General features: G+C 55.8%; 4 protein-coding genes across 4 annotated transcripts; 2 read left to right on the top strand and 2 right to left on the bottom strand.

The window, feature by feature from the left end:
• Positions 1-2,563: 2,563 nt before the first annotated feature.
• PV07_07549 (uncharacterized protein) lies at positions 2,564-3,428 on the top strand (the record flags this gene model as incomplete). The annotated part of the gene is made up of 3 exons (XM_016394645.1): positions 2,564-2,600; positions 2,656-2,872; positions 2,930-3,428. 3 exons carry the CDS (start codon positions 2,564-2,566, stop codon positions 3,426-3,428), a joined length of 753 nt encoding a protein of 250 aa, XP_016248064.1.
• Positions 3,429-11,015: 7,587 nt separating this feature from the next.
• Positions 11,016-13,622, top strand: PV07_07548 (uncharacterized protein; the record flags this gene model as incomplete). Its single annotated transcript, XM_016394644.1, has 1 exon — positions 11,016-13,622. One exon carries the CDS (start codon positions 11,016-11,018, stop codon positions 13,620-13,622), a length of 2,607 nt encoding a protein of 868 aa, XP_016248063.1.
• On the bottom strand, positions 13,609-15,897 carry PV07_07547 (uncharacterized protein). Its single transcript, XM_016394643.1, has one exon. It carries the CDS (start codon positions 15,824-15,826, stop codon positions 13,778-13,780), a length of 2,049 nt encoding a protein of 682 aa, XP_016248062.1. The 5' UTR covers positions 15,827-15,897; the 3' UTR covers positions 13,609-13,777.
• Positions 15,898-16,189: 292 nt separating this feature from the next.
• PV07_07546 (uncharacterized protein) lies at positions 16,190-19,706 on the bottom strand. Its single transcript, XM_016394642.1, has 2 exons — positions 18,009-19,706; positions 16,190-17,954 (listed from the first exon to the last, which is right to left on the bottom strand). Exons 1-2 carry the CDS (start codon positions 19,182-19,184, stop codon positions 16,806-16,808), a joined length of 2,325 nt encoding a protein of 774 aa, XP_016248061.1. The 5' UTR covers positions 19,185-19,706; the 3' UTR covers positions 16,190-16,805.
• Positions 19,707-20,451: the final 745 nt, after the last annotated feature.

Genomic DNA, 20,451 nt, shown 5'->3' with positions numbered 1-20,451 from the left:
GGCGCCATCTGTGATTCGGCTTAACCCAAGTCAATCCCCTGTCTGCACCAATCGGCACGCTTTTCTTTCCCCGCGGGCCCGCCCCCGAGGAATCTGTATGATCTTCCCCGCGAGTTCCCCAGCCGATGCTCCCTGTCGGCAACGGGTTCTGGTCCGATTGCAGCTATCCCTATCGATGCAGCGAGGTCACGCATCAGAACTCGTATGCGTCGGTGCGGGCGCCCCAGTTTTGCATCTGCATCCCCAGGCCTGAAAACCGGGGGGTTTGCCTCTCGGGTGCCATGGAGTGCAGCAACCCCTGCTCAAGAACACCGAAAGGTCAGCAGTCATCAATACCACAGGGCGAGTAGGACTCACCCAAGTCCAGCATCTCTCTCGAGACGAAGCCAACATGGCAACCTTTGCAGCACTGAGCCAGCTCCAATCGCCGAACCTCAATACACTTTGGGCACTCCCCGCCGTTTACGTTCTCGCCGTCATTGTCTACCGAATATGGTTCCATCCTCTTGCAAAGTATCCAGGTCCCTTCCTGGCCAAGTTCACCGACATCTATCCCATGGTGGTGGCGTTCAAGATGACACGACTCTACTGGCAATACGACATGCTTCAGAAATACGGGAGTCCGGTCCGGGTGGCCACCAACCAACTCTTCTTCTCCGACATGAAGTCGTGGGTGGACATCTACGGGCAAAGCTCGAGTCCGTGCCTGAAGGAGCCCCATTTCTACGACCCCTTCACTGCGACCGGCGCCAATAGCGTGTTCAACGAGAAGGACAAGGCCGCGCACGCTCGCGTTCGTCGTCTGCTGTCCCATGCATTTTCCTTGAATGCGTTGCTCAAGGACGAACCATTCATCCAGCAAAAGGTCCAGACACTCGACGAGATAGTGTTCAGGCCCAACACCGGCCAGACGGTGGACATCTTCGGGAAGATGATGTGCCATTTCCTCGACATCTCGAGCTATTTCAGTTTCGGGACGTCTTTCAATTCGGTGTCCGGCCAGGGGGTGATCAGTCATCGAGACATGGATTGCTTGTGAGTGTGTCCCTATCCGCAGGTAGACATTCGGGTGTTCGAGAGCGACGATCCATATATGCTCAAGGCTACAGGTGGCCTTTCCACCCTGGTATACCCCATGGTAACATGACGCAGAGCTAATTGTCTATAATAGTTTCGTCACAATTCCCGTCCAAGCTTTCATCCCATGGCTAAGATACGTTCCGATCCCAAGAATCCAAAGGGCGTATGGCCAGCTCGACAGCTTTATCAAGTTCGTTCAAAAGAGCGTCCGCGACTTTCAACTCCAAATCGAGAAGGAGGGCGACAGTTTCGCCAAGGGCACATTTCTGCGCAACCTGATCGACGCCCGTGACGAAGAGACCAAGAGCAAGTTGTCCTTTGAAGAGTTGGTGGAGAACACCATCATCTTCCTCCTTGCCGGTAGCGACACCACTGCCATCACGTCGATCTATCTGATGTGGGAGTGCGGCAAGAGACCCGAGGTGAAGAAGAGGCTGATTGACGAAATCCGCTCGGCGTTCCCAGACCCCGACAAGATGCCAACCTACGAAGAGGCCTCGAAATTGGTAAGTCACCCGCCCAGGTTGCCTATGAGCCACTTAAACATCCTGACCGGTCTTTGTCTAGCCGTATTTGAACGCCTGCATCGACGAGACCTTGAGGCTCTGGGGTCCCTTCAATGTCGGCTTTCCGAGAGTCTCGCCGGGCAAACAGATCGGCGAGCACTTCGTGCCCAAGGGAGTCAACGTCGCAACAGTCTCCTACGCGACTCACCGCGATCCCAGCATCTTTCCCGATCCGCTACAATTCGTCCCAGAGCGATGGCTGAGCTCCAACCCCGACATGAGGGCCATGTGGAAGCCTTTTGGCCACGGACCGCGAAACTGCATCGGTAAACATCTGGCCGATATCGGCATGCACCTGACCCTCACACGGCTGTATCAGCTGTATGATATCGAGACCGATCCGAGCATGACGGAGCAGATGATGAGGCAGAAGGATAGGGGTGCTGCTGGGCCGTGGGATGCGAAGTTCTTGGTCACGTTCACTCCAGCCAAGTGACAAGCGGCGGACCTTTTTCTGTCTTGTAACAGCAGCCTGAATGGTGCGTGCTGTACATGTCGCTCGAGTCAGTTTGCTCGGTTTTAGCAAGTCTAGTATACAAGGGCCTCATCGGCTCCAATGTGCTTTGCTTCAGGCTGCCAAACCAGGAGGCAATCCTGCTCTTTTGTGCGATCATGGCGAACCCATTTGGTTCGCCAAACGGCATGTAATGCTAGGATGTGACCATGCAATGCACTTTTGACGTCCATATCTACTCGTCTCCGCATCATCTTCGTCATGTTCGTCCTCTGAACCCTGTGCCCCTCTCTGTCGTTGTCTGCCTAAACTCCGCAGTCGAGGCGGATTTTGTCCCAGCTAAAGTCCGGGGGATGTGATGAAAGTCGAAATGTTCTTTCCACCATCACCCAGGCGCACATAACGCATTTGTCATTTCCCCCATCATCACTGTATCCCGAAGGCAATTGCGAATTAGGTCCGAATGGCTTCCAGCAAGCAGATCATCCTCATAACCGGAGGTAGGAATGTTGCATTTTGGTTTTCCGAGCATCATTCAGTGTTGACTCGGTCCAGGGAACTCGGGCATTGGCTTCAGTCTCGCGGAACTGCTCCTTGCAGATGAATCCAAGCATGTCATCATCACCAGCCGGGACGTTGAGAGGGGAACCCGTGCGCTGCGCGACCTGCAGGCGATGAAGCTACCCGGCACAGTCGAAATGCTTCCCCTTGAAGTGGCAGACCCCGACTCGATCTTGGAATTGTCGCGCAAGGTGGACGAGGCTCATGGGAGGTGTGTACCCGCACTGCGTCTTCCATAGTTCGCTAAGACGTGACTTTCTCTCGCCAGGCTAGACGCGTTGGTCAACAACGCCGCACAGGCCGTCGCCGCGCCGGGCATGAGCCTTTTCGAGCACATGCAACGATGTTTTGCCGTCAACGTCAGCGGACCAGCGGTCATGATCGAAACGTTCCTGCCTCTCCTCCGGAAGTCAAGCTCGACGCCTCGGATCATCAACGTCGGAAGCGGACAGGGCTCGATCGGTCGGACTCTGAGCCCCGATGGTCCAAGCGGACCTCTAACCATCCCGTACAAGACAAGCAAGGCGGCGCTGAACATGCTGAGTTCCGTCGAAGTCGTCAAGCTCCGCCAGGCGCATGAGAAGATCAAGGTGTTCACGTATTGTCCCGGTTTCTGCGTCTCGAATCTCGGGCCCTTCAATAAGCCGGAGAACGGCGCCAAACCGACGGTGGATGGCGCACGACCAATGGTGGCCATCCTGAACGGGGAGGAGGATCATGAGGATGGGGGGTATCTCAACTCTGAAGGTGGTCGACATCCTTGGTAAATGGCAGTTGAGACTCGAATTTTCATGGCGGCAGCCAACTGATACCAAATCGTTCCGTACCATTGCTATCCATCTATGCAGGTGCCCAGTGTCCAGAATATACGATGCTAGGGGCTTATTACCCAATTGACAGGTATGGGCAGGTAACGCGGCTGTGGGGCATCTGAATGGAGAGAAGCAGAATGCGGGTCTATCGAAGAAAGCTCTTTGTCTTGTCCACGTCTATGTAGAATAGCCGACATAGGAGCAACCCACTTGCCCACTATATGCCAGTATTAGAGCCTTGGCATAACTCCCTATATAGAGCCTTTGCACATGTTATGTGCAGAAGCACTCTTTTCGGCTTTAAGGCACCTCGCAATCTAGCCCAAAGGGATCGTTAATATGTGGCATGCGTGACCAGTGAATTACTTCCGCTGCAACAGCAGCGTAGAGGAGTCCCATATTGAAGCTCGAGTGATTGACCCTGTGGAGACAGAAGGATGATTTGATACGTAAGTGTGCGACATGATATAGAACGACCTTTCAGCAGTCTGGTCACGGGCTGAAGTGGTCAAACTTGACCGTCTCCGCCAGATACACCGCAAGATCCCCGTCCTCGTCAAAATCCACCTTCGTCAAGCCGTTGCCGACGAAGGTGAACGGGTTGCGGGAGTTGTAGACGAAATCAAAGTCCTCCCCGCGCAGCTCGCTGAGCATTTCCCGGAAGTGGTTCATGCTGCCTGGGTAGATGGCCGTGATGCCGGTGCGATACTCGTCGATCCTGCCCTTCTTATACCACGAGTCGCAGTCCTCGTTCCAGGCCGTGCGCCGGAGGATTTCCTGCAGGTAGATATTGTACGCCTCGACGCGTTCGTTCTTGACGCACACGTACCTGCAAATCCTTATTAGTGATTAGGCCGAAGGGAAGTTCTTGATTAGCACTTACTTGATGTCCTCCGAAGAGATCTTCAAAGCCCACTTCAATATATAGTTGGAAACGAAGCCCATCGCGGAAAGAACAGGTCCATTCGCGATGGGGAAATTGGGTCCGCATCCGATGCTGAAATAATTCGGCATGTCAGGGGCACAGACGCTGATGTAGCCGTCCACGTTGTCCTTCCATCTTTCTGCGAGGGTGATCCCACCCCGGCCTCGCATGGTCCACGGTGGGATGCGATTGTTGACAAATCCTGTCGCGAGGACTATGATGTCAAAGGGACGAAATGAGCCGTCGCTGTTACGGATGCCGTCCTCGGTGATCGCCTCTATCTTTGAGTCGACTAGTTCTGCATTGGGAGCCTGGAGCGCTTCTAGGTACTTGTCTTCCGGCGTGAGTCGGCGGCACCAAGGTTGGTAGGAAGGCTTCAGGCGGTTGACCAACGCCGGGTCTCCATGCAGGCGGTCGCTCATCCACCGCTCGAGCTCGGCGCGGAATGCCTGCTTCGCCCCTTTGCTAGTGTCATTGAAGACCAGTCGCATGAATAGACCGTTGTTGAAGCTTTCGATCATCTTCCTGTACTTGTACAGGTTTTCGGGAGTCTTGAAGGATTCGAGCTGCTCCGGAGAGTCTTTTCCCAAAGTGTTAGCTTTCAAGCAGGGGACGACCATTCATTTTACGGAGGGGGTTCCACTCACATGCAAAATTCCTGCCCTCAGGTGTAAATTGGTGAACATAGCTCATCGAGATCCAGGTGGGTTTGCGAATGAAGTGCGTGATAGAAGCTGCATCGGGTTGCATTGCACGAAACACCTGAATCCCGGATGAGCCATTGCCGATGACACCGACTTTTTTGCCCTTCCAGTCCAGTGAATCATCCCTGAAATCCACGTAAGCGCGGCCCAGCATTTCCAACAACTCTACATACCAATTTCCAGTGTGGACAAGCTTGCCTTTGAAACCGTCGAGCCCCGGGATACTGGGATTGAGCGGCGTGCTAGGGAGAACAAGCATCAGATTAGTCAGGGCACAGGTAGACGAAGTGCTTTGGATAGCTTGCCTTTGGGTTCCAGAAGCGCCTATCAAGATGTCGCATTGGTCATGCAAAATCGCACCCTCTGATTCAACTGTTGTGTTTCGGTCAGCTTTGACCGTCAGGACGCACGTAACCCACCCGTCAGATTCCATTTGCCGAGTGCTTCGTCAAAAGCAGCCTCAACCACCCTCGTCTTGAACTTCATGAATCTTTCCAGGTCGAGTTTCTTGGTTGTTTCCAAGATATATTCTAGAATTTCTGGCCCGGTCGCTAGGAAGTTCTTCCAGTCATGTTTCGGATTGAATGGGAGAGTGTAGACGTGAATCGGAACATCACACATCAGCCCGGGATAGTGGTTTGCGGCCCATGTTCCTCCTGGGTGATTCTGGCCTCAGTCAGTCACGAGGTCAAGTCATCGCCACCTGCGGTCTATAGCGTGCCTGCTGCTCGTAAATCTGAAAGCTCACAACATCTTCAAGCTTCAGTTCGTGTGCAATCTTGTATGCAAGCGTGATTCCAGCAAACCCTGCACCAATGCAAACAACTCGAATCTTTCGGGGTTTGCGCAGGTAGTTTGAATTCAGGGGGACGCAATACGGCGAATACTGCGAAGACATTGTTCCGAATCGAAGCAAAAGGGAATAGTTGCAATGACCGCGAGAGAGAAAGCCAAAATACCGTAGCGGACGAAGAAACTGGGGCTTCCACACATTGAGTGCGCTTCCCAGGCAGTATATACAGGATGTGAGGATGTGTTGATGTGGGGTAAGGTCGTCAGGTTGGTGACGATCTTAACAACTGTGCCACCCCGCCTTGACTGCAACTATCGGCGGAGAAATGGATCGGCATTGCAGAAGCGAAGAGGCATAGGTTTCTGACTTCCAACCTGTTTTTAGGAGCGGAGTGTGTCTCTTGCAACTTGTGCCTCGCAGGTGGAAGTCGAGGAAATGATGCGGCGGAGGGGAGGCGGAGGCGGATGTCGACAGCCGCCTGACCAACACGGCTAGCGTATCCCCTAAAGTGGAGCCTCGTATCTCCAAATCTTAGAACATCTTCAACAGTTTCTTGATCACCTGCACATTCTTGATAAGCGGACAACCAGCAAACTGTCGAATGGAGCTCCAAGCGGAGAAAATGCTGGTTCCGCAGCGACATTGTCCGTCTATGATGACAGGCAAGATCTTAGGCGTTGCGGAAGCACCAAGAATTATGCCACCACTGCAGCTCTGCAAGAAAGTCGGATGAGGAATCACATATGGTAAGACTCGACTTTCGGTCCGTTGCTGTTAACTCCAGCTGTTGCTCGGAGATTTCGGCAAATGAGTGCAATACCTGTTGAGGATCATTGCTGTGGTTGATTAGGCTGAGTTCGACAAAGTCTGAGCATGCCCCTTGAAGAAGTCGCCTGACTCAAGTGGCCGTCAGCTAACTCCAAGTCCCTCGATGGCCGTCGTTGAAGCTGCGTTCTCGCAATCTGAGTACAACCGATCAGACCACCTGAACCCATACCTTAACTGAATATGTCGACCTCAAACCCAAACTACGACGTTTTCCATAGCGTGGACGAATTGATCATTGGACGTGCAAATGAAGACAGCAACGAGCCTATCATCGCGTACCCGAAATCAGATGGCACACTTACAGACTTCTTATATCTTACCGCGAAGGACATCCATTGCCTCACGGATGTTGCGGCCCAGAAACTCGTGGGCCAAGGGCTGAGGCAAGTTGTGAGTTCGATAGACGAACATCTCGAATGACGATGGGCTTCTGACAACAATGCATGTAGGCCAGCCATGAGGTCGAGACGATTGCTCTCCTGGGCTTATCTGACTTGGACTATATGATCACAATGTTTGGCCTAAGCCGGCTGGGCTATACGGTGTTCCTGCTCTCCCCAAGGCTTGCAACCGATGCTTATGCGAGCCTGCTCAAGGCAACAGGGTGCAAAACGGTATATTATGACCCAAAACTGGAAGCAGCTGTCGGCAAGATTCGTGACCTCGAGGGCTTGTGGCTGCTGCCGATCCCACAAAGAGGCGAGCCTGACAACGTCAGTATAACCAAACCCTCGATTCATAGAGGGGTTATCAAGCCCTCTGGGAAGCACAAGGTGGCCTTTATCTTGCATTCTTCAGGTTCGACGGGTGTACCGAAACCTATTTACCAGACTCATCAAGCATGTCTCGAGAACTATGCAAGAGGACATGCCCTACGCGGGCTGTTAACGGTGCCACTTTTCCACACGCACGGCCATGCATGTTTATTCCGAGCGATGTTTAAGCGAGTAACCATTTATTTTTTGAATGCGAGGCTCCCCTTAACATCCACGAACCTGACTGCTGTGCTGGAAGCTGTTAGGCCTGCAATCATGTTTACTGTGCCATACGCCCTGGGCCTTCTCGCCGAGACAGAACGTGGGATGCAAGCAATGCAGTCGTGCGAGATTGTCTCTTCCGCCGGAAGCCAAGTCCCGGACGAACTCGGTGACCAGCTTATTGACCGTGGTGTCCATTTGATATCACACTGGGGCTCGTAAGTTCCGCTGAGACCGTCCCAAGCCAGAAAGCTTGAACTTCCTCGAGACGATGGCTGACAGATTGCCAGGACCGAAACCGGAGCTCTCATGGACTCTATGCGGCCTCGCGAAGATAAGGATTGGTCGTACATGTCGATATTTCCCTCCGCCAGACCTTTCGTGACGATGAGACCGTTGGGAGCGCACACTTACGAGCTCGTAGCACTCGATGGATTGAAATCGAAGACTGCCACAAATTCGGACGATCCTCCCAACTCGTTCCATACCAGAGACACGTTCGAGGCCCATCCTACGAAGCCGAATCGATGGAAATATACAGGCAGATTGGATGACAGAGTGACCCTGACAAATGGCGAGAAAGTGCTGCCCTCGGTTATGGAAGGCCGTTTACGCCAACATCCGCTGATTCGAGAGGCCGTTGTTTTCGGCGTAGGACGAGCTCTGCCAGGTGTATTACTATTTCGTAGTACACCCGCGGCTGCAATGAGTGACGAGGAATTTGTCGAACAGCTATGGCCTTTTGTTGACGAAGCCAATTCCAAGGTTGAATCCTTTGCCTGCATCTCAAGAGAGATGATTGTGCCCATGGGCGCAGAGGTCGACTACCCACAAACAGACAAAGGCACCATTGTCCGGGCTCAAGTGTACAAGGTGTTCCACAAGATCATTGACGACAAGTATGAAAGATTGAATTTGGGCGCGAAAGGGGTATTGAGACTCAACCAACACGACACTGAACGCTTGATCCTGGAGAGTTTCAAGCGAGAGGGACCGATTGATCTTGCTTCGGCCGACGCAGATTTCTTCTCCGCTGGTGTTGACAGCCTGCAAGCCACAAAGATGGCAGCGATCCTCCGAGGAAAGCTGTATCTGCCAAAAGCAGGAGCGTTGACGCCCAATACAATCTTCGAACATGCAACTCCAGCTAGACTGGCCAGGCATCTCGTGCGGCTCCAGGCCGGAATAGAAGACGAGGGCGAAGACGAGAGAGGAGTCATGAAGAGGATGATCGAGAAATACTCGACATTCTCAAGATTCGTGCCGCTTGAAAGGGGCCAGAATACGGGTTGTTCCGCGGTAAGCCAATTATATATTGACATCACTTTTTTCACTTGATCTAATCTAGCTACAGCTGCTTACCGGAGCAACAGGATCTCTGGGCAGTCATCTCCTTGCCGTGCTTCTCCATCGTTCAGAGATTGACAGGGTCTACTGCCTTTTGAGATCTTCGGCGGCTGGCGACGCCAAGCAGCGAATCCTCCTGGCGCTTTCGGATCGAGGGTTGGCTCTACCGGACGAATACGAACGGCGCATCATTGCCCTGCCTGGTGACCTAGGCCGAGAAGACCTTGGCCTTCAGCCACAGATGCTCAGCGAGATGCGGGATAGCGTTTCGTTGGTCATACACAATGCGTGGGCGGTGAATTTCAACCTTGGCTTGCGCAGCTTCGAGGACCAGCATGTGAAGGGCACGCAGAACCTCCTCAATTTTGCTCTATCGGTCCGGGCCACGCAACCGGCACGATTCGTCTTTCTCTCATCAGTGTCGGTAGCATCGGCGTCACCGCTTGAAAGCATTGTCGCAGAGACGTTGCTGGAAGACCTAGACTCGGCGACTATGGGCTACGGAAAATCAAAGTTGGTCACAGAGCACATGGTAAACAACGCGGCTGCATTTGGGATCGATGGCCGGGTGGTTCGGATCGGACAAATCGTCGGAGACAGTCAACATGGACTTTGGAACGATTCCGAGTCCATACCTCTCATCGTCCGCTCGGCGCTGACGGTGGGCTGTCTTCCAAGATTACAAGAGGTTCGTAGTGTTCTACACCGTGTTCCTGTGGTTTGAAGAATTGAGATTCTCTTCGACTAACTCGTTTGTCATGTCCAGCATTGCTCGTGGATTCCGGTTGATTTGGTTGCAAAGATCATCGTCGAATTATGCTCCCACGACACATCTCCCAGAGCAGAAGGCCAAGGGGTCGCGGTTTCGGCAGGGAGCTGCCGCTTTTACAACGTTGTCAATCCTAAGTCATTCTCTTGGACAGGTGACTTGCTTCCGGCACTACAGGAGGCGGGGCTGTCTTTTGAGTCTGTCTCCCCGCAAGAATGGCTGGCACGGCTGGCAGCAAGTGAACAGGATCCGAAAGTCAACCCCACGATCAAGCTGAGATCAGTCTACGAGAGTAAATACGGGACCGAGCAGACCGCATACGAAAAAGCGAGGGGTACGGACACCGGGGCTCAATATATCGCAGATACCACGGAATCCGACACCGGCAGGCTGAAAGGAGCAGAGAAGCAGGTGCTTTTCTCTACGGAGAGCGCACAGAAGGCTAGCGAGGCCATGAAAAACCTGCCTGATTTACTGAGCGAAGGTTATGTGAAGAAGTTTGTTTCACGCTGGTTAGAAAAGTGGCGAGATCCAGGTGTTGGGCGTTACGAGAAGACGCAGGTTGCTCCTGAGGAGGTCTTGTAGCGGGAATAGAGAGTATGAAAACGCTCGTGTGTCTCCACTGATCAATGGCTAGCAGGTCTCCATGGTCGCTAGCACGACTGGCGTACTGATAGAGATAGACTGGAGATGGATCCAACGGGTAGACAGAGATAGCCAGAACGGGCCAGACCTGTTCACACTAACCACTTACGGGCGCGTCTGCATCCACAAGTTTGCCGCGTTCCGATGCCGAGAGACCTAGAATGGAAAGGATCCCAGGATTGCGCGGAGGCTGCGGGGGAGCGAGGCGGGTATTATTATTATTCCTCTCGATTAGCTGCTTGGGGAGATCATATCTGCACATCCTGGCCCACTGGATTCTCCCCCCCGGGGAAGTTACAATCTCCCTGGGCTGACGGACGTGCCTGGAAAGGCGTAGTCAGATCTGACAGGGAAAAAGCCTAACCGTTTCGCTGGCTACGACTCCTCCCTCTCCGACTCTATCTCGACCTCCTTCACGATCCAGATTCTCAATTCGTGCGTTCCGAACTTCACGCTGCGTCAATAGATCGCCGCAGCTTGCAGTTCGAGTTTCTGCTCGATTCGACATTCGACATTCGACATTCGACATTCGACATTCGACGAGGGTATAGATTATGGAATGGACGACGAGTCCGAGCTTCGTCTCGAGCGCAAACCCACGACGCATCCCCCCAGACCTCCGCAAGCGAGCGGTCATCAGCTGCGATCGCTGCAAGAAGCGGCGGCGGAAATGCGTCCGTCTTCCTTCGGCCTCAACCTGCGAGCTGTGCAGGGAGAACGCGGTGCCATGCGTGACGACGATTCCCCGGAAGCGGCCCTCGGCAGCCCAGCCTTTCCCGGTGAATGAGGACCGGCCCTCTCGACAGTTGCTGATGGAGCAACTCCTCGACAGGCTATTCCCGGAGGTGGCGGTGGCCGACGCCAACGAGCTTGCCAACCTTGCAGACTGCCTGGAAAAGAGTCATGTGCAGATACACTTCGCTCGTGACAAGATGTCGGTGACGGCAAACGGGTCCACTGTCCAATGTGGCCTTGCGTCTTTGACCTCTGCCCCGGTCCTCCAGGATCAACCTTCATGTGTATCGCAGAGCGACCGTCGAAGCTTTGCTGCAACGCCGCTCGACCTTGGCCCCATGCCGGGCACATCCCCAACGAGCAGTCGGGGCGGGAACTGCTGTGAGCGAATCCTGCAGAATTCCTCGGGGACCCTGTGCTACTTCGGCCCATCCAGTTCCATGGCCTTTGTGACCCAGCTTCGGGAGCACCTGATCTCGACGGCGATCCAGAACTTGGAGAAGCTCCAGCCCAAGCAGCGCCGACTGCGCCAGAAGTTCGTGGCGGACAATTACTGCTGCACGATGGAGGAGCCCTCGACGGCGAAAATCACCCAAGCGCCCGCCGCACAACGCCACGGCGATTCGCCCCAATCCTCTCCAGAAGACGTGGACGACGTGTCCCTCGACGCCAATGCCTTCCGGTCTCCGTCGTCCCACGGCTCGCAACGGCTCGTGGACGTTCTACCGGCGCGAGACGAGGTGGAGCAGTTGGTGGAGTTGTTTTTCGTGCACGTCCATCCGAACATGACCTTGTTCCACCGCCCCTTGTTCCAGAGCGCCCTGGAGCGCCTTTGGACCTCGGATCTGGACTCGCAGGATGTCGGGTGGCTGACCTGTTGCCTGCTCGTGCTCGCCTTCGGGTGCAAATACCTGGCGTCGACCCCGACCGGCAAGACCACTCCGGGGCCACGGGACGTCCGCAAACTGCAGCAAACGCTCGTGGAGATGGCTCTGGGGCATGTGGCGCGGTTGATCCAGTGTGCGACCCTCCAAAGTGTCCAGGCGCTTGCGCTCCTCGCGCTCTATCTCAACACCACGCACCAGAGGAATGCCTCGTGGATCATGATGGGTTGCAGTATCCGGATGGCCGTCAGCCTGGGCATGCACCGGAGCGACAAGATCTTACAGCAGAAAAGCGTCCTTTCGACCGCGGTGGACAGGGAGTTGAGGAAGCGCGTGTGGTGGTCACTGTACATTTACGAGCAGTACAACAGCGCCCTCTTCGGCCGCCCCAGCGCGATCGACGAGCTCGAAACCACCAGCGATCTGCCGACGGATTCATTCCTGGACGAGGGCTACCATCGACCTCCGGGACTCATCACACACGACACATATCTCGCACGGATCGTGGACAGGATCCGAAAATCACAGGCCAGCCAAGGGCGCCGTGTGGGATGCATTGGACCTGACGGCGGGCCAGGGCTGAGTGAACACCAGACCGCCGATCGCCACCTCCACGATCTGGATACGTGGTACGAGGAACTGCCGCAATTCCTGAGGTTCGACGCAGCCAACCAGCGCCACATCTACCCGAGCCACTTCCGCCAACTCGTCACTCTGCAGCTTCGGTACCAACACGCGAGACTGCTGCTGACACGGCCGTTCTATCTGAGGCTCGTCCAGACCCGATCCTCCACCAGCGAAGGCGGGGGACTCGAAGCCGATCCCGGGACGAGGTATGGCGACGTGTGCGTGGCCGCGGCCCTCGACTCCTGGCGGCTGGCGCAACATCTGTGGGAGAGGGGCCAATTCAACGGCGACATCGGGCTCGACGGGGTGTTTCTGTACCAGTGCGGGATGGTCCTCGCGCTGGCGTGCCTGGACACGCGGCAGAGATGGGACGTCGATGTCGCCGCCCCGGGCAGCAGGGACCGCAAGGTCTTCTACCACGCCATCGAAGGCGTCCTCGCCATGCTGCACGACATCCCCCCGGACAACCCGATGAGTCGGATGGTGCAGATCGCAGACGACTTCTGCAGCATTGTGCGGTCGATGAAATCCGAGCCGGCTGCGGCGTCGGGATCCAACGACCCGATCATCCAAGATCCGCGCGGCGACCGACAGGCTTCGGCGCTGCTGCAGTGCGCGTCCGGTCAGAGCAGCAACTCTGCTGGTATGGCGCAGGGGCACGAGGACCAGACTCGGTCCTTCCAGGCTGCCGAATCTCCAAACCGCCTGGACGGCTCGCTGGCGTGGGCGGGCCCCTCGCCGTCGTTGGCGGCTGGTTTGGGCGAAGTAAACCCCGTCGCTCGAGAAGACGAGCTTCAGGCTTCGGCATGGAATATGGACGGCACGCAGCTGATCGACTCCATGCTCGACTGGGACTTGTCGCAGGTCTTTGGGTTCGAGGGCGGCGGGTCCATGAACAACCCTTTCCTCGTCTAATTAATATCCACGCTGGCGCCAAAAGCACGGGCGCAAGCAGTGGTATAGTCGCTCCTATGTATGTATGTATATATATACACACCATGGTCATTCAGCAGATCATGAACAAGTCTCGCGACTGCTTAAAGCACGCCGTCCGCAGACAAGTCCAGAGGTCAGACGAGGGAGATATCCTGAAACCTGGCCTCGCCCATGTGCACCCTCCTTGCGATCTCCCCGTCCATCAGGCCGTGCGCGTAGCATTCGCCGACCATCCTGTACCGATTCGGAACCGGTGCGCCAGCGCCTCCGCCGACGTTCACGACGGGGCGTAGCAGATACAAGACCTTGCCGCCGCTCAAGGCCCAGACGTGGTCTCCCACGACGGCGGTGTTGGGGATCATGAGCAGGTAGTCGCGCTCGCTGCGGCCAATGTCCCGGCCGACCGAGGCGTTGTCCCGCGCGCCCCGCATGTTCATCTGGTAGCGGTACTCGGTCAGCGACAGCTCGGCGCGCGGCCGGCGCATGAAGGCGAAGTCGAGCTTGCCGCCGCGCTCCGACGGGCGGCCCAGCTCGTCGTAGACGACGTCGAGCGCGAGCGTGCGGTTGAGCGCGTCGACGTAGCTCTCCCCCGTGGCGGCGTACGTGGAGTCCATCTCTGTGGCCCACCGCTGGGACTTTGTCCGCGCGACGCTGCGCACCGCCTCGAGGTCCGGCCCCGTGTTGGGGATGATGTCCTTGAGCACGTCGACGTGCACGCCGCTGACCAGGAGGGTGGTGCTGTTGGTACCGTCCTGGAGCCGAGGTTTCGTGGACGACGGCGCGGTGTCCTCGTCCAAGGGGCGATAGCATGGGACCCGGGCAAGGTTGTGGTTGGGCAGGCCGCGCGTGTCGTAGAACGTAACGGCCCGTTCGGCCACCTTTTCCGGCACGTAGAGGGACTTTGGGATGGGGACCAGCTTCGCGCTGGCGGCGAAGTTGGGGACCCACGACGGCAGCGTCGACGTGACACCCTGGGGCGTTGCCACGACCTCGCCGCCCGCCTCCTGACACGGCCGCACGGTGCCCAGGGAGTCCAGTTCGTGGCCCCGCCGGGCGAGACAGTATCGCACGACGTCCACGTACACGTCGAGCACCGTCTGGCCCGCGTAGTCGGGGCGAATATAGTCGCGCACGTCATCGGAGGCCAGGTACATGGGCGCGTAGACCTTGTCCCGGGGGTCGGCGCATTCGGTGTGTCGAAACATGTCCAGCACCTCGAGGAACGAGCCCGTGGCGTGCTGGACCCGCCGCTCGCGAAACCGCATAAGCTTGGACGCCCGGTCTTGGGCTCCTACCGTGGTGGCCGCGAGGAAGCCCGACTCCAGCCCCGGCGTCGACAGGATGCTCGTCGCGACCATGCGCGTGGTGACGAGCTCGGCCCAGCCGGTCTGCTGGTCGCCACAGAGGAAGGTCACTTTGTAGGACGGCGGCGGCAGCACGGCGACGCCGGCGATGTACCTCAGCTTGTAGGGCTCCGGGACCGTAGCCTCCTGGAAGACCCAGGTGCGCGTCCACCAGGGACTTTCCCACAGGGCGAGGATGCCCAGCCAGCCCCGGTGCGTCTGCGAGCCCTGCACGTCGAAGATTCTCTTATCGGTCGCGACGGGGAGCGTGCGCAGAAAGTCGGCGGCATCTTCGCCGTGGGTGCGCACCTTGCGCGGCCACCACGCTGGCCGGAAAGGGCGCGCTCTCCTGATGCTTTCGCGGTGCAGCTTCACAAAGTACCGCATCATCGGGAAGGCGAGCTGGTTGTTGGTCTCGTTCGCGGGCGTGCCCAACCAGACGAGCACTTTCGTGGCCTGCTCGTAGATCTGCCTCATTTGCGTGATCTGAATGCTGCGCTCCGCCAGCGCCTCCACATCCGTCCCTTGATTGATGCATATCGCGTCGACCCAGAGGTACTTGCTGACCAGCTTCGAGCGATGGATCTGCTGGAGCGCGTCGTGCAGGTTTCTCCGGACGTGGAATGTCTGGCCGTCCAGGCAAACGTGGTGTCTGCTGTCCGGTGCGCCCCAAGTGTATGACAGCGCCACGTAGGGTGGTTGCGAAAGGAGCGGGACGTGGACGATCTCAAATGACAATGGCTGCTGCTGCTGCTCCGTTGCTGTTGCTCGAGACAACACGGGCTTCAAAACCCGGATCTCCCCCGGCTGCAGGGGTGAATAGGAGAAGCCCGTGGCCATGTTGACATTATTGTAGCGAGGACCTGTCAAATATTCATGTTGCAAGCACGCTCGCGCCTCTCGTATTCGTGTAATGCTGGAAAGTAATTGCTACAAGAGAAAATCCGTAGAAAGGGCGGGATGGGGGATTAAGGAGGTGGATTGAAGTATGGCCAGCCCGGCCCCTTTGCACAGCCTGATGATGGCGGTGGCGAAGGCCATAATGTGGCGTCAGGCTGTCCAGCTATTTCTACCGTACACTATCAGGAAGAGTTGACTCCTATGTCTGCGAGGGGCCGAGTACCTCCTACAGCATGCCAGTTCTCGTATCGCTCGTGGGGACGTATCACACAGACATAGGAGACAAAGGTATGTCTATCCGTCTATACATCCACACATCTCACGTCTACAGAGATGATCAAATTTAAAACAAAACAAATCTTCGCACTCAGGTGTAATCATCTCTTGCTATGATTGGGATCTTTGTCTTTTTCTTCCCTTGTACTTGAGTACTCATACATAAAAAACAGGTCAACATATGAACGCCGCTGGGATGCTCCTGTAATGCACCGCCCTGAAAATGCCCCCTCGATGCGTCGAAGTCTTTCACAGCTCTAGCAGCCATAACCCGAAAGATCACAGTTTGACAAATATGGGCCATGATTCCAAGCGCGCAAGATGCAGTTGACGGTCGGTGGATGCAGAAAAAAAATCAGTTTCATGTCTCATCACATAGTGACCCTCTCAGGCTGGGTATGACCTTTTTCGTCTCCCTTTCGGAGTGCGCCTTCGTTTGAGACACTTCCCGGCTTGAGTATGTCTAGCCCTTAGCGTACTCACGGGTCCACCAATCTCGGTCCCAGTATCCGCTTTCCAGCTTCATCTCGCTCATCTCGAGCCTTCCCCTCCTGTCTTGGCTGGGATTCGGATTGAGATGCTGGTGGTTCCCCACTGTCTGTTCACTTCCATCCCCCGCTGAGTTTACCTGGCCCGAGTGTAGTCACTCATATCCAGCCCCTCTTTGCCAGGGACTCGAGTTGTTTTGCTGCCGGAAGCCTTGTTGTGGAGGATACCCGCCTTGCGCAGAACGGGGAGGCGGGGGCCCGTAGCCACCACTGGCAAGGCTGCTCATGCTTCGATCGTATGAGGGTTGAGAGGATGTTGTTGTCGGTCTTCCGCCGTAACCGTAATCACCACCGGCGTTGTACCCTTGGTTGTACATTTGTCGTTGTTCGTACGACTGTGGGGGACCACGTCGTCCGGGCTGGTCGCTGGGGTACATGGGTGTATTGTAGTCCTGCTGAGGGTTGGCGGCGTGGTTCTGGGACATAGGTCGTTGTGAGATATCGGATTGATGTTTCAACGAATCACTGGAGAAAGACGCATCGTCATCGTAACCCTTGTCGTTGGTGTACGTATTCTTGCCATCCCCTCTAGCCGTGGCACCTAGCGCATCCAGTTCGGTAGTGAGCGCGGCTTGAGACTTGATGAAGCTTCCTCGATCATCGCGCATTGGCTGGTATCTGACCTCGGGGTTCTTGGACGCTATGGCGTAGATGGAGGCAATGAGTACAAGGATGAGCAACACGGCCGCAAAGACAACGTTGTAGAAGGCGAAGATGACGCCCATGACGCCCGAGACCATCTCCGGCTGTCCGAATGCATTCGAAAAGACGAGGAGGAAGATGGCGTTGAGGAAATTGACCGAGGCGATGGAGATGTTGAAGATGTTGGTCTTCTTGTCCATGAAGGGCCGGAGGATGCTGACGGCGATCAGTGCCACCGCCTCGACAATAACCAACCCCACCGCTTGAGCCACGGGCGATTTCTGTGCAAAGGCGATAAAGATGGCCTTGATCAGAATGTAGCCCAGCAGAGGAACCACAAAGTAGTATGCGGTGGCGCGATACTGCACATAGAGGAATCCCCACTTGTTGAGGCATTCAGGGTCAGAATAGAGAATGTAGGCTGGGTTCTTGTGCATAGCGACCGATTTCTTCGCAAGTTGAATGACTTTAAACGATGCCCAACCCAAGGCGACAGCCATGGAGATGAAGACAATCAAGGCCAAGACAACTTCAGCCGCTGAGTCTCGTTCGACCAATTCCCATAAGCAGAGAACGGACATTTGCACGAAACCGAGAAGAACCTGGAGTGTACCTGTCAGCAACCGGTTGCCTTATATGGGGTTGTCAGTGCTCACCAATCGGAAAAGAATACCCTTGATGACAATTTTCCAGCCATTTCGGAACTCGAGGAACTTATCAGACTTCATCCAACCTGCCTTGGCACAACCATCAAGAACGACCTTGGTCAGGGCGACCAAGACGGCCACTAAGAATAGGATGAAGACGAAAAATATCAGGCCGGTCATGAAGATGTTGGTCTGTTCGATTCCGGCCCTAAAACCGACTCTATCGATTCCACGAACGACTTTGACGTTCGCGACGGTAGTGGTGGTCGCAGAGCTTTGGCGTTTCGCCAGGTAGCGTAGGTTTTGGGCGGCAAAGGTAGTCATAACATCCAGAGAGCGTTTAATGGCGCGTTTCTGCACTTGAACCGAAAATGTGCTGAGGGTGGAAAGGTAGGTGGTGGGCGTTCCGCCGGTTGCCCGCTGATACCACGTTGCAATCGATTGAAGGAATCCTACACGAATGATGCCCATACTCCATTGGAAGTTCTGGGTCCAAGATTGCACAATCGGAGGCATGGTGACAGAGGTCATGCCAATGACGGCCTGGGCTTGGAAGAAGCCAAAGAGCGATACAGCGTTCGCTGCAACATGAGCAGCCGTGTTGGGATGACCGAGACCAGACGTCAAACCAGCGGCTACCAGACCCAAGCCGGCAATAACGGCCGTGGCCCAACCCACAGCTGGATGATACACGCTCTTGGTGTTGGAGAGATCAGCTTCCATGCAAGCAATCACCTCACCCGTGTCGAGGGAGGTGACATAGACACGAACCACACCGTCCAAATCTGGTACGCTGTATGCGATTCCGGGAACCTGTTTAGCGACATCCTTTGGCACGTCGATATTTGTCTGGATGTCGATTTGGCCGGTCTGCATGGGACAGAAACCCGAAAGATCCATGGAACAGGGGTCGAGAGTCTCGTTGAGGATGGTGAATCCATAGGCAATAACCTCCAGTTGCGCCGTTACATTTCCTACAATGGACGAGACACCGTTAATGTTGAGGCCGATACTGCTGTTGCCCGGCGTGTATGCAACATTGAACAAGGTTGCTGTGAAGTTGGAGCCACTCTTGCAAGAATTCAGCGAGTTGGACTCGATGATGTTTTCTGCGAGTGCGAATGGTGATAATGAGATGGCGGCGAGGAGAGAGAGGAGGTAGGAGAGGGAAGTTTGCGGTCGCATGTTGGGGAGAAGTCGTCGCAGTTGGCGTCTGCGACTGGACGCGGTTGTTTAGGGTGGCAGAGAGAAAATGGCAGATGCAAAGATTCCAGGGCGCCAACCAGGGCGAACACCTCTTCAGCAATCGATGATCCGGTAATGTATGGGGAGAAGGAATTAGGGATTATTTTCTTTCTTCAGTGGTGAGCTCGATGATGGCAGGAAGAGCTATTCGAGGAGGGTGGTGGGTTGTGTCATTGAGATCTGCAAGGGGAGGTTGGAGGGTGAGAAAAAACCGGGAATTGGAACGAGCGGAAACTCTAGGGACTGCGGTGCAGGAGAGTGAAAAGAGCGAGAGTTGGTCGTCGTTGTTATCGTCGTCGCCGTTCGATTCTTGCAGTGACAAAGAAAATGTTCAAAGACGATTGTCGGCGCAGTCTGGCGTTTCGAGGACGAGGGGGGGATGTCGAGGGTGAATAGCGAGCGTGAATGGTGAAGAAGGAGAGTTTGAGTGGTGACGAAGGCTGGAACAGGACGAGCTGCGAGATTTGACACGCAACGAAGCGAACAGGAGATGCTCTGATGCTCCGCCAGAACCGCGTGGAGCCCACAACCTCAACGGGCCCTGGGGCCCAGGCACTGGGACCTGTAACCGGAGTTGATCGGGTTGGTTGGACTCTGCGGCACTACGGCACTCCGCTGGTACCTTGATGCGTCTTCTGTTTACGGGTAGCAGTGTCTTGGTTTGGGGGAGGACGAAGGATGAATTGGGTTACGTCGGTGAGAGACGATAGGGCAGTTGGGTGGTGAATTATTGGGGAGGGGGGGCGGCTGTTTTGGGGGGGAGGCGCAGGCAGACAGGGGAGGGGGCGGGAGGGGAGTGGCAGGGGGAGCCGAAGAGAGGGAGAGAGAGTCAGTCAGTGGCAGGAAAGGAGAGCAGACAGAGCCCAGGGATGCCCAGGGATGCCCAGGGAGGTCCAGGGAGGCCCACGGACGCCCGAAGATGCCAGATCCTTGCCAAGCAACGCCGATGGCACGGGCGCTAGGCGGGATTGGGAGCTGGCCCCCTGACCGCCCGGTGGCGCCCACCAACCACTGGCACCCAGTGATCTTCCTTGGGCTTGCGCGTGCGGAGGCGCAGCAGCTCGTGGTCAAAGGAAATTGAAATTGCCCAAACACCAACGCACCCAGCACCAAACAATCCCCAAACCACAACAAAGCATCGGCAAGCACGGCTCTTTGCTCTTTGGACGAGGCTGATTCACCCACACCCACACACGCCATCACAGCA

Source organism: Cladophialophora immunda (assembly GCF_000835495.1).
Source record: "Cladophialophora immunda strain CBS 83496 unplaced genomic scaffold supercont1.4, whole genome shotgun sequence".
Classification (NCBI taxonomy): Eukaryota; Fungi; Ascomycota; class Eurotiomycetes; order Chaetothyriales; family Herpotrichiellaceae; genus Cladophialophora; species Cladophialophora immunda.
This window is presented reverse-complemented; position numbering and strand designations above follow the sequence as displayed.

Bases quoted from the DNA above. Each gene is read 5' to 3' on its own strand.
- PV07_07546 (XM_016394642.1), bottom strand. From the start codon at position 19,184: ATGCGACCGCAAACTTCCCTCTCCTACCTCCTCTCTCTCCTCGCCGCC. The intron at 17,955-18,008 runs GTGAGCACTGAC...GGTACACTCCAG, and splicing joins AGGGTATTCTTTTCCGATTG to GTTCTTCTCGGTTTCGTGCA.
- PV07_07547 (XM_016394643.1), bottom strand. From the start codon at position 15,826: ATGGCCACGGGCTTCTCCTATTCACCCCTGCAGCCGGGGGAGATCCGG.